At 42.4% G+C, this 14023-nt stretch overlaps 1 protein-coding gene across 2 annotated transcripts in view; it reads right to left on the bottom strand.

Annotated features, from left to right (window-relative positions):
• Positions 1-3393: 3393 nt before the first annotated feature.
• Positions 3394-14023, bottom strand: part of crtc3 (CREB regulated transcription coactivator 3) — a 44655-nt gene continuing 34025 nt past the window's right edge. For both annotated transcript variants that reach the window (XM_034116456.1, XM_034116458.1), the window contains 9 exons: positions 13528-13578; positions 13347-13432; positions 11913-11962; positions 10887-11107; positions 7497-7732; positions 6814-7137; positions 6574-6654; positions 5834-6041; positions 3394-4377 (listed from right to left, as the gene is read on the bottom strand). In XM_034116456.1, coding sequence (XP_033972347.1) covers positions 4178-4377; positions 5834-6041; positions 6574-6654; positions 6814-7137; positions 7497-7732; positions 10887-11107; positions 11913-11962; positions 13347-13432; positions 13528-13578 — 1457 coding nt within the window. In that variant the 3' untranslated portion in view covers positions 3394-4177. The remainder of the gene's footprint in view (positions 4378-5833; positions 6042-6573; positions 6655-6813; positions 7138-7496; positions 7733-10886; positions 11108-11912; positions 11963-13346; positions 13433-13527; positions 13579-14023) is intronic.

Here is a 14023-nt window from a genome sequence, read left to right as displayed (position 1 = left end):
CTTGTTATTGACAGAAAAAAAGTTAAATATAATAAAAGCAGTTGACTGCTACACAGCTAGCTTGCCAATAGCTTAACAGGCCTCATTAATTACTTTCTGCCAACAGCTCAGTTATTATTCAGGTTCCCACCAGCTGGACAACACACACACACACACACAGGAATTTGAAGCTGGCATCCTGACCTGCCTAGACTCACTCTGGACCGACTCCAGCTCTCTGACTGATGACTGTGATTATGTGTTCAGCTCCCTCACTGTGTTTGTGTGTGAAGTTTGGCTGATGTCCAGGAGCTCACACTGTCCATCTGCCACAATATACTGTCCTCACACACTCCTCTGTATATATACAGTTGCTGTGTGTGAACTCAGAGACTGGAGTTACCACCTGCTGGTCACCACATGTCAGGTTTATAAATCCTAACTGGGAGCCAGTAGTTTGACAGTTGAAAGCAAACATAAGCATTTTTCTCTCGTAAAGTAAATAACATGTATTGTATACATGTATTGATAATAGAAGACATTTTGGGGCCTGTTACTGTTCTTGTGTAGTGGTCATAAAGAGATCCTTTCATTAAGAGGCCCTATTGTGTTATATAGGTTTGTGTGCATGTAAATGGTCTGCAGAGGCTAAAATCCCAGAGACCTCCAGAGGGAGTTGCTCTCCCACACACTCACCCCCCTGCCTGAGAGGCCACTATTTGACTCCTTTGTTTAGTTCTGTAACATAGTGACATCACTATGTACTGTAACTCACACTTCTATTGGCTAGCGCTCAAACACATTTTATGAGAAAAATAAAGACCTTTTTGAACATTAAAGCTTGTAAACATGTCACAGTAGAGGCACACATTACAAATATGAACCTGAAAATGAGCCTAATAGGGCCCCTTTAAACAATTTCAACTGAAGGGCAGGGGACAAAATGCATATTGTTGGTGTAAAACGATTTTCTTGAATTAGGATAAAGTTAAACAAGTTAAACTACAAAAGCCTTTTCATCAGTCAGGCTACCATTAGGCTTTCTCTTAATGTCCCCGATTGCAGTTTAGACATTTCAGGAAAATGACAGATGTGATCTGGTGGTGAAAACAAACCATCAAATTGTTACCATCTGACTCCAATTTGGATCTTGGCAAATAAACACAAGTATTACTGCCATCAATTTCCCCTAAAAGGTGTTTGTAGTGGCCTTTCATGAGGTAGACGCAGCTGGAATACCAAGAAAGGGTACACTTGTCTTCTTTAAATAGGATCGGGGTCAATTAGGCTTCATTTAAGAGAAAGACAAAACAAACTAAACGTTCAGATGTTTCTCTCAACGTTCATTTTAAACGTAAAAGCCAACATTTCTAAAGATTGGTGAGATAGACGATTGGCAAATGATAGAAGACATGAGAGAAAGATTATTTCACGTTTTGCACCTTAATTAGATGGAAAATCACACTCTGTTTCTAAACTGATAGTCACGTTTGCTTGCCTGTGAAACCAAACAAACAGTAACACCTTGCAGAGCTGTTCTCACAGAATCCCAACACAATTAAAATAATGAAAAGTGTGTTTTGTTTAGAAATATAATAATTTGTCAGACTATACAGGAAGATCTAAAGAAGGTGTACTTGTATTTGTTCCAACTAAACACAGGGATGTTGTTTGTGGGATGTCTACCTTCATCTCGATTACACCACACTGCTGCCATCTGCTGGCAGGAACATCAACAGCACCTTTAATACACAGTATAGAGTTTTATTGTTTATATTAAATCAGAAAGATAAGCACTATAACATACGTTACAAACCAACAACATTTTATATCTCGGGAAAAACAAATGACATTACAAATAAAAAGTAGTAACACTAGTGGACAAAAAATTCTTTAAATAACAGAACTGTACATTTTTGCTAAAAAAAGGAATACACAAAAGAAAACAGTGAGACTAAGAGACAGAAAAGCACAAAGCGCAGTTAGTACCAAACAGAGCTAAAGCTAAAGGGAGGGGATAACTAGCGGATACAGGTCACTGCTGGAATATGTCAAGTCAAAATACAACATGTTAAGGCAGCAGAAGGCAGGCGTTCAGACAGCAGGGGGAAGAGGGAGGAAAAGAAAACACTTTAGACACAATTAACTGCAAAGTGGCTCCATCACTAACCCACTGTCTGAAGAGCTAACAAGAGAGCAGGTCAAAATGTATAATAGCTGAATATATAAACTCTTAGAAATCAACCCCAACACCCCTGAATCTCTTTCATACACTGGGAGAGAGCCCACAGTCCACTCAGTGCCATGCACCGTTTGTCCAAAATGATGCACAAGTTTTAAAATCCTGCTCCGCGACATCCTTGTTCTCCGACTGTTGATCCGTTCGATGCCAGCAGGCGCTCCTCTTATCGATCGAGAGTCGACACACACTGTGGACACTGGACACATGTAATATTGTGATTTCTGGCTAATTTGATCCCCCACATTGTGAACACTGCATAATGCACAAGGCGCACCTGTTCAACAGGTTGCACTGGAAAAGGTTGCATAGCTAAGAGGAGCCACAAAAAAAGGAGGGCATTTTTTGCTCCGAATCCTTTTCAGACACGTTTTGATTTAATTTAAACAGGCACCAGGGGGCACTCAATGCCCTGAAGGCCGGGTTATTACATCATCAAATGTAAATATGAGCTCTGCACAAAAACACATCACTATAGGACCATATGATCAAAGCCAAGGAAATCAAATGTATACTTTCTCACATATCGAAACCAAACACCCCTTGCGCTTTGAAATGTGTATGTGCAGTGACTTTACATATATATATGTATATTAGTCACATAAGGTGTCATTTTTCTCAATAATGGCTTCATTCAACTTCTTTGGGTTATCAGGTAAAAACAAACAAACAATCAAACAAACAAAAAAAGAGGACCCTACCAGTTTTTACAATATCAGCCTACACACTGAGAACCAATTAGTGCAAAAGAGGTTAAGTGCAATGTTACATGATGTCCGATGTCCACATGATGACTCTCTGAATAACTGTTCAGATGGGGGGTGGGGGGGTTCACTGCCACAACACGGGACAGGAAGCCGAATGCTAACAGCTATTTTTGGGCATCATGGATCCACAGCCCTTATTCACGACACTATTTAAAGTACAGTGAAAGCGCCATAACGAGTCAGTAAAAAATGTAAAATAAAACGTATGCAATGAATGTACATAGAAGTATTTAAAACAAGAGGGAAAACAAGTACAAAAAAAAAAAGATTTTCAAAATGGATTTTGACGCTGTCCCAGTGCTGCCAAAGATCTGCTCGAGGAAACCACAGCCGGGGGGGCAGGGGGAGGGGGGGGGGGGGGGGAAGTATCCAACCAAATTGTAAGGAAAATATAGCATTTATTCATCGTAGAATTGTATCTCTTTATTAATTAGAAAATCTCTAAGTAATATTGACTTATTCAATCTCATCTTTTGTAAACAGTTTGCCCTTTTTGCTTCGAGTTTGAAATACATTCTAATCAGACTGCAATTGATATATATATATATTTATATTTATGTATATTCAAATGTATAGATCTGTGGCAAACATTTGAAAAATAATCTGGTAACATATGCAAAGAAATACATTTATAAACAAGAATCTTTTTAGTCTTCATTTTTACCATGATTGTTCAGGAGCCTGAAGTAGTTTCTTTACTCCAGCTGTGAACGGCTCACTCCACGTTTGCAGGAGCCGCGAGGAAAGGAAAAGCATGTGTCGGCATTCCTGCTGCTCTTCAGCGTGGCGATGGGGTTGCTATGCTGCGTAACCATGGCGATGTGGTTGCCATGGCTTCAGGGGGGCTGTGAGCTGGCGATGAGAGAGCAGGAGAAGCGGGGATTGTTTCACGTGCTTCTTTTGAAGTGCAGAACTGGACCTGTTTCTGCTCCTGGCGCTGATTTGAATCCCAACTACTGCATCGACGCATCTCATTCAAAACGCCGTCTTAGAGATGTGTGAGGGGGACTCTGCACCAAGCAGGAGTAAACAGTGTTTGTTCAAAAGTCTCCTCCTTAAAAAGTGTGTGTATACTTCACATTTGATGAATCTCAGTGGATGCATGCACTATGCATATAGAGATTGTTGGCATGCACATGTCAGATTTTACACTCTTTACACTGCAAATCCACGTGTGTGTGTGTGTGTGTGTTCAGAGTCTGTCGCTGCGGAAAGTATCCTCCACGGAGGGGTCCGGCAGCACCATGTCGGGGTCGCTGAGCATGCTCAGTCCGTCCAGGCTGAGGGGCTCGATGCGCAGCTCGTCCTCCAGCGGGAAGCAGTCCTCCGAGTCGAAACACTCGGGCACCGTGGAGAGCGCGCTGCTGATGTCCTTCGACAGGCTGGAGTCATCTGAGAGAGAGAAGCAGACGATGGGTGAGCGGTTCCTGCAGTCGGGAAAACAATTCCTCTTGCCATGGCTCACACTGTCACACTGTCCTCATCATTAGACATGACAGCTCTTTTAAAAATAAATACAGCTAACACTCTTCTCCCTTTCAGACTGTTGCATTTTTAACAGAGTATCACTGTCTGTTCAGCCAAGGTTAGACCCAAACATCAGTCACGCAGCCTTAATGAGGTATGAAGGTTCATTTTCCTCCTATTACAAATGTCGACCTCTATATATTTAAGTATTATATAAGCAAGCATATACAGCTGAGTCGGTGCTTCTGTTAGCCGGTATTTACCGGACTTTGACAGGAAAGATCTGAAACCTGTCGTTTACTGACGGCTGTGCCGATTCTGGCTGGAGTGTTAATTGACAGCTGTTGCATAAACTTCACACGATCCACAACCTGCATGTTATAGATGCGCTTCGGCAGAAATAGCACTACAGACAGCGCTACGTGATTATGCAGGCGAACATTTCTCCATTTCAATGAAATGTAAATAAACATGCCTTGATGATGTCATTCTTTCTAAAGCCTTTGTTTATCCTTTGTTTTTAAGCTGGATAATAAACACAGATACTATTTAACCGGACATTTCCCATCCCAGTTCATTGAAGTCTCACCGGTCATGTTGACAAGCACCATTTTCTTCTAACTGAAACGCTGTTCTGAGTTTTTGAAGGGGACCCAAATAAACATTAACAACTATGGAGAACACTACAAGACACAATGTCATAAAACACAACGAGGACAAAACAAACAACTTCATAAACTTAATAACTAAAATATATATTTGATGATTTTTGTCTATCACAGGTTTGAACTAGATGCAATCAATCAAACAATGATACATCTCTAAAGAGAGGAATCAGTTTCAGGAAACAAACATGACACTTATACTTGCGTCTCGTGACACTTTCATGCTGGAAAAAAGAGTAATAACATTATTAAAAATGCTCATCTGTCTGGAGACAATTAATTGCAAACTGTCTACAGCTACCCTTTTTATTTGTAACCAGAGACCATCTTCGCTGTTCCTAATCATAATCGTCAGATGAATATTAAAATGTCCTCGCTCGTTGTTTTGTTTCATTAAACGGATCAGTACTAGCAATCATCAACATCTGTTTTCATAAACAAGAAATAATATGTACTTACCTCTACCTGCCTGCATAAAATGGCAAACCCAATTTTAAAGCAATAACATGGTAAACATTGGATTTCTGCCCAGAACATTCATCTAACCCCCTGTTACATTTTTTCCTCAAATTGTGTTTTTGTGTCTGTTTTTCCCTCCTTCACACGATAGACTCAAATGTTTCTGTTATAAACAAACAATCCTGTTTCGCTCCCAGGATGCCCCTTTAGTGGCCTATGAGGCACACACAGAAAAGGACCCCCCCGCTAGGTCTTACCAGTGAGGATGATGTTGGGCAGGCCTCCGCTGCAGTTAGAGTACAACATGTTGGACCTCATGTGCATGGGGTCCTGCAGGCTGCCGTGGCTGCCCCCCAGCCCAGAGAGGGCAGCCTGGGAGTAGTAGAGCAGGGAGGAGGAGGGGTCAAAGCAAGACCCCCCCGCCGTGGAGCTCATCGCGCTCTCCAACAGAGAGAACTGGTCGAACTAGACGGCAGATGGCAGAGAAAAAATGGCAAACGAGAGAAAGTGCAGAGAATCAGCGAGCAGAGTTCACATTGGCAGGCAACGTGTTTCCACAGTGCATAGACAACATATTAATATGAAAACTGAAGGCAGTGACACATTCGGTTCTTAATTATCTTATTAAATGTGATTATTAGATATCATGAAATCCATTCTAAAGAGTCTTTTATTCTGAAAAGCGTCTGTTTAAAAAAACTTATTTTGTTTCAACTTCTTTGTGTATTAAAAGTCGTTTTTGCTTCAAAGGGGCCCTTTTATGGTAATGTTCTGGTTGCATATTTGTATCTCTCCTGTGTCTACATGCTTTCATGTTCAAAAATACATTTATCTTTCTCATACTGCCAGTGCTGCTGCACCTCTTTTCACCCTCTGTCTGAAAAAGACAGGGTGCTTCAGTGTGCTGTTGGCTAGTAAAGTAAGTAAGTGTGTGGTGTGGGGTGTGTGTGTGCGGGGGCGTGTGTGTGTGCGTGTGTGTGTGTGTGTTAACCTGTACCTGATAAGGGTTGGACTTGGTCTGGCGATTGAACTGCTGCTCCATGAAGGGGTCGTTGAAGAAGGCTGACATGTTGTTGAGCTGTCAGAAAAGACGATAGTCAAACGTAAGCCAAATTCCGAACTCAGAGAATGATATACTGCTGTGCAGAATATGATTTTATATTTTTCAGGGTGTGTGTGTGTGCGCATGCATAGACAGCAAACTCACACACACCCTGACGCTCTTCAAAGCACTTACTTGGCTCGTGTTGAAGTCCAGAGGGATGTTCTGAAGAGAGGAAAGAGGCTGCTGTTGCTGCTGCTGCTGCTGTTGATGTTGTTGTTGTTGTTGTTGTTGTTGATGTTGCTGCTGCTGCTGTTGTTGTTGTTGATGTTGCTGCTGCTGCTGTTGTTGTTGCTGCTGCTGCTGCTGCTGCTGCTGCTGTTGTTGCTGCTGCTGCTGTTGTTGCTGTTGCTGCTGGTGGCATTGTCGACCCTGGTCCACTGCATGCTGGGATTGCTGGTAAAGCGGATAGGGTGGGGGCGGCTCCCTTGGCATGTTGCTGGTATCCAGAGGAACTCCCTACACAGGACAGATCATTCCAGCAGGAGTCAGTGAAGGCTAACTTAAACTTCACTAAAGAGTTGAAGTTGATTTATTCTGATTGTAGTGTCATTACTCAACAACACTCAACCCATCAGGGGGAAAACCATGGCACCAGGGTTTTTTGCTTTAACGTCCGACTACATTTTATACAAAGAGTTTTAGTCATGACATTAGGCCATGAGGACAGTCAGAGCCCTATACTGTAAATCAACATAGTTTCAACATGTTTCTCATTCTATTCAGTTGTATAGCTATGTACATTTATATTTCAATTTCTGTGCCTTACAATATAGATATACCCTCTTGTTAGTAAGGTAATGTGAAGGGATGTGTACCTGTGTGATGGGGGACAGCGAGGGGGACATGGTGGGAGACAGCTGCTTGGCCAGACCCCTGCGCTGCTCGGTCCCTGGAGACAATGTCAGAGGGCTGATGGGTGCTGTCCGTCGCCGGGGGGAGTTGCTGGACATGCGCAAGGACGAATTGATGGAGGGATTGCTGAGCGACGACTGCAGCTGGCAGTTGCTGAGGGACGCCTGGATCGAGGGATTGCTCAGAGAGGAGGAGAGACCTGCAGGGACAGGAGAGGCAAGGGCACATCCATCAGATAAAGAAAGTATTGTGCTGTGTCTAAATGTGGGTACCTCCCTTAGTACACTGCATGTCTTGCACTGAGAACACTTATGCATTGTGTGAATCCTGACTGCTACTGTTGTCTCAAATTGCACACGGCTGCTGTGTCTCTCTGTCAATAATTGCTAGCTATCTAGTAACATTATCGTTTGTGGTAGCTAATCATTTAACTTCTCGATTACCTGATATAATGAATTCTGGTTTCTTTGTGACACCAGTGTAGTGTTGCTTGAATTGTAAAATAAACCTAGATGTATCGCTTTTATTTGTATAGTGCTGCATTTACAGGAGTGCAACCTGACTGGTGGCTTTATTTCCATTACGCAGACACAATGCCGATCGTTTAGGTTGCCCAGTCAAACATTAAGAAATGAGTTACCTTTTTAACACTTCATGTTCCCTGGCCTAAAGGCAACTTTTGTTTAATGTGTTTTTGGTTAGATGCATGAAATAACGTCTGTGGTTAAGACGAGCTTAAGATATTTTTAAATACCCACTTGTGAATCCCAAAAAGAGACTACTAAACGTCATCAGGTAAACATTAGCCGCCTTGAGCTTAGCGGTGGTGATGTGCAGCGATGTGACCGTGACGCTGTTCTTTTAAAGCCTAACGTTAGATAATATGTGTCAGTATCATAAACATGTGTTATTTTCTGCAATATACTGAAATCCATTGGAAGAATCTCCTTTCTTGTGTTGAGGGACTTGTAACGGGTCGGGTCGACCTGTAAAAATACGTCATCATTGCACCACTGTATTCCAAACTTGTCTTTTAGACGGTTTTGAGTGCACCTCTTATAGTGCACTGCATTTAGCCATACTTTGTAATGGTATTCACGTTTGGAACTCACAACAGCAGATGCGAGTACAGACGTACGCAGATTGAGACACAGCATCAGAGAGTAGATGCACATTAGGATGAATCTAAATGAGGCAGCTGTGAATCTGGAGCAGATATGGGCCCTCGGAAACCAGGAAGAACATGTGGAAGTTATGATGTGGCGTGAAGTCTATTTTCCAGAATACTCTCCAGCCCTGCCCCTGCCACCCAAAACACTACACTTTATTGTGTGTCTGGGGAGGGAGAGAAAAGGTGGAGAGCAGAGGGGAGGAAAATGAGAAGACAGAGGGGATCTGAGGGGAAAGAAAAGGGCTGATTGTAGCGAGCCAGAACAGGGTCAGAGTTCTTGTGGTTCTTTGGGGCTCCGCCAAGCTGAACTGTGTCCGGCATGGGAGCCCAACCACACATCCACTCACAGAACACAGAGAGGAAAGACTGAGAGGGAGCAGCGGTGGGTGTGATCGGATCAGGCAGCAGAGTTCACAGAGAGGAGACAGAGGCATCATTCAATGAGCTGTCCATAATGTCTGCTGGGCTGGCAGAGGAAACCTGGAACCTGCTCAAAGCTCTGCAGCAGTGATTCACAACTTTGAGTGTAAAGCTGAAGCAGACTTTCACAATATTGAACCTACAAAGAAAAGAATCCCCAAGGATACTGACTCACTGACAGGCCCAGAGTTTGTAATCTCGACAGTCAGTAGGGGCGTATGTTGAACGACTAATTTCCACTGCATTTTACCAGCTTGACTCGCTTTTGGTACCAGGTTTCTTGATTTTGTTTTCTACTGCAGATCCTCCCCCTCAATGTAGGTGGTATTTTCAGCTGATATTCACAGCAATGCTGCGTGAAACTGCTCTTCTTTAACACGACACAGCATATGGATCTTTTCGACGGAAACCAAACTGAGGAATGTCTCTAGACTCAATCCAACTCTAGAGACCAACTCTGATCAATTTCTGTTGGTGCAGGTCCGGTCCAGTACTAGCTTAAACAGAATTAATTGTAGTCATACCAATTGAAACAGCATTTGTCAATATGACCATTCTGGCCAATTAAAAAGCAACCATGGCCGGCCTCTGGTGGCATAGCGCTAACAACGGCGTCACAGTATTTCATCTGACGGTAGCTGCCAAGTCAAGTCTGATCTGGTCCCGTCTGGTCCAGTGTTTGGCTTGATTTGATGCTGGATTGTCACATTTTTTAAACCAGCCAGACCCTTGTCTATAGTTGGTCAGTTGACTATGGTGTGGTTTAGCTGGCCAGGACATGAGAGTAAAAAATTGCAGCTACTAATGATGGAAGCTTGTCTTTTTATAAATGGCGGATTTATGTGACTCTGCTGCTCATGTTCTACTGCGCAGATGTAAAAATGAAAGACAAAATGCAAAAACAAAGGTGGGGGCGGAAGTTATGTAATCAGTGTATGTGAGTACTGCAATACAGAGTACTGCGACAAGCCTAGCCCGCTTAGAACCTTAAAGGTAGGGTAGAATGGAAGAACAACACACACGAACGCGCACGAGATAAGTTTGTGCACAGATGGAAGGCTGACAGGCAGGTAGGCCATCCAGTTACTTTAGCCGGGCCGGCTCAGATGATTGGTGGTGCTTTTTACAGTACTACGGCTTCCACAGATGACATTTTTGTATGTATTTATTGTCAAAGCATTTAATGTATTCATTGCTATCGGGATGTTAAGAGCATTCCATGGAATATAACAAGTGTTTCTGAAGTGAATGACCTACCCTACCTTTAAGCGAGATGACTCCAAAGGGAAATGTTCAACTTTTGCCACAAAAAATATTGTCTCCAAGCCAGTCAAGAAGTGCTCTACCGAGCTGTGGAAATGCGGCACAAGTAAATTCAGATAACACAAGGAATGACAGACAGACTATCATTATAGTTGTGTTGCTAGGCAACCGCCCAAATCTTGCAAGATGACACATTCTTGTAAGTGACAGAAAGAAAAAACATGTGTCCTATTGATTGACAGTTTGCTAAGGAAACAGAGGGGGAAATAATGGTGGCTAGAGAGGAGACAGTTAAACACCTCAGCAGAGAAGAATGGAGTCTATATGAGCAATGTGAACATCAGGTGAGCTTTTACTCCGAACATCTCTGAAAGCATTCTTTCATACTTTTCTTTCCTCTTTAAAGTTGTAAGTAGATAGTGCTTTTTTTTTTAAGGGTTACATAAGTCCAACAGGGTGTAAAGCATGCACACAAACACAAAAGACGTGCTTCACCCACCCTGCGAGTTGCCGATGCCGAGGTGCATCATGGCTGCTGGCAGGTTTCCGGTGCTGCTGCCCCCGCTGAGGTTGGGGTACCCTCCATTGTCCTCCGGGTCCAGAGGGGTGGAGAGAGGGGAGGCGAAGTGCAGGTTGCTGAGGTCGGGCAGGGAGCCCCCGGTGTTTAACAAACCCTGGTATTGGGACAGACCCGGGTTCTGCTCCGGGGACGGGAATATGCTGCGAATGCAAATAGAAAACTTTTGTGACTCATCAGTAAATCACTAAATTCATGTAAATATATTGCTCATAACTGAATGCATGGTCATTAAATGTGCTGCAGATGCCATTTCAAATTGACAAGACGTTTCTTTGACTCCCATCCACTTGTTCTTGTTTTTCCCACCCACTCCCCATTTACTCCAATATTTCTCTAACTTCCATTTGTGCTCATATGCCGCATTAGCAGCATACGAGCAGCGACAGTGACTCATTGTTGTCTGTACCCACAGAAACTGGCACAACACAAAACAATGAACAAACACTTTCGTCCAAAAAACACACAAACAGTGTCTCTCTCTCTGTCAGAAAAACGGACAACATGAAATAGAGGCCCAGTAGCTGTACTGTGTTGCTCTCTGTTTATTATTAACTCGAAATAAAGCCTGACCATCTACTGCTGCTGGAGAGCTAATGAATTGCTAGTAAAAATGGAGACGTCTGTTTACCTCTAAATCATGCCATGACACCGGAGGGCGTTTGCACTGGGAAAACAAAGCCTTTGGAATCTGATTGTAATGACTCTGTTCCTCTTATTTCAAAAGGGTTGGAGTTGTAAAGAGGAACACAGACATCCTGTTTGACGAGGTGGGAATGTGCGGCATTTGATCTCTATGATTCCATTGTTTCTTGTGACGAGCTACAGTGATCTACCGCCCATGTGGCTTTGTAACATCACACTGATGGTGATGATCTTGAAACAGTTGAGTAAAAGGATAAAGGTTTATTTATGAATAAGATAAAAAGCTCCTTCCCATTGACTTACTTTATTCCAGGCACTTCACATGATTTCGGCCTTGATGACAGAGACTGGACCTGAAACAGAAACACATCAAATACAATTAGATCAAATGAAATGAACACAGCATTTCATCTTTGGACTATTATGTATAGGTTAATAGCTTGCTGTAGATTGCTACTCAGCCGTCTATCACAACATTTTCAGCAATGAAAAAAGAACAACTGACAAGGTGATCATGGAGCCCGACTCGAAGCCGAGTATGTGGCCACATACTGAATAAACCGCCGACTCGACGAAATATTTTATTAACTTAAAAAGTATTGCTTCCCTTAAGAAAAAACCCAAAACTTGGTTCCACAGTGTACCAACAGCTGAACTGCGGTAACAACTTAAAAAAAAAATGAAGGCAGCTCTGATCGCTGTTTTCTGTAACTGTCCAACCTTGTTCGCAGTTTTTTTTCCAACCTCTTTCCTTCTCTCCCTTGATTCTCCTAAGCAACAGTCATCATTTTGTTAGCAGCTGTGTGTTATCAAGTATTAACAACCTCTGAAATGTCCAAATTGACTAATCAGAATCGAGTATTTAACTAAGCCATGTAATAATATAGTATAGTATGTAAGGGGGTCAAAACACTGACATTGACAAAGAAATAGTTTTGAATGTGTTTAAGTCATGTCATGGCTGATACCTGGACTGCTAAATATGGTCTATATGGGCACCGATTCTCTGTGATGGATCAGGCTATTGAAGTATAATCAAATAATAAAACATTGCACATTTCCAAAATAATGTCCGTCCTTCCTTCCCTCAGGATTGGTTGAGCAAAAAACAGTAATGTCCAAATCAAGAAGACATTAATACTTGGAAATGAAAATAAGCACTGACAGGCCAACTTTTTGTTTCATCTAATGTGGAATATAACAGTGCACAAAAAGAGGGTTTGTGCTTTTTCTCGTCTAGTTTGACGATTTCACCATGAGGCTTTGACATGGGGCTGCTGACATTCCTGATGATTGTAGTTTCTTTCCTGCTGGCTGATTATCTATTTGTGCTCATGCAGAAAGACTGGTCCAACTTGTAGCCTGACATGTGTATGACAGTCACAGCAGGAATTTACTGTGTCACAATTACCTATCAATGTGTCCATTCTTAAAAATGGATGGAAGGAAATATCAATACATTTCACACATTGTGTGTTTTGTGATACAATAACACTATCGACCTGTGTGCATGTTTCCTGAAATCGGATTTACACTAAAAAAGGTAATATATCCCCTTTACTCGGACATAATGCAAGACATTTAATTGTAACCACTGTATTACAATACATATAATATAACCAGATTATTGTTAATACCCAGTCCTAATCTGAAAATACATAAACTGTCTGATTCCAGTCATTGTGAGCACAGAAAGCACCATCAGATGGAGGAAGTAGCGAGTGGAGTGAGTCTCACCTTCTTAGCCTCCCACAGCTGCTTGGGAAGGGGCTTACTGACACCTATTAGATTCTCCTCGTTACTCAGCGTGGGGAAGGAGAAGACTGCAGAGAAGAAGAAAGTACACTTAAATTAAACATATTCTACAGACAAACGTATGTAAATCATCTCTTCATTACCGACGGAATGCTCAACTCACCGTTTCCGGAGCTGTCCACCTCCGCCTCAATTACACTGGCTGCATTCCAGCCTTCACGAGACAAACAAACAAACAACAAAAAGGAGAGGGGGCGGGATGATCGATGGAGAAATAAAGAAAGGACTTAGAAACAAAAACACATGAACATTTAAGGATATTTCAAAGTTAAACATCTGTTTGAATTATCCCGGCATGTCTGGCACAATGATGTGTCGCTCGGGCCCTTTGGAATACACACTGCAATTACTGTGTGGCTTCATAAACACAACAGCTGGACATCTGGCATCATGTTATCAGTCACAGAGACGAGGAGAGGGAGGAGGGGCGCTGGGTGGGGGGTTTATAGACTGATGAGAAATAAAGAGAGGGCCATTGTTTTTATGGTACCACAAAGAGCCTCTTTTTCCTTCCTTTTCACTGTAGAACTGATCCCAGAAACATTTGTCTTTCCTTCCTTTTAACTTGTCTCTGTTCGTGTCTAACTCTTGTGTTTAGC

Source organism: Trematomus bernacchii, unplaced genomic scaffold (assembly GCF_902827165.1).
Source record: "Trematomus bernacchii unplaced genomic scaffold, fTreBer1.1, whole genome shotgun sequence".
Classification (NCBI taxonomy): domain Eukaryota; kingdom Metazoa; phylum Chordata; class Actinopteri; order Perciformes; family Nototheniidae; genus Trematomus; species Trematomus bernacchii.
The sequence above is the reverse complement of the archived record's forward strand: the minus strand, read 5'-3'. Positions and strand labels throughout refer to the sequence as shown.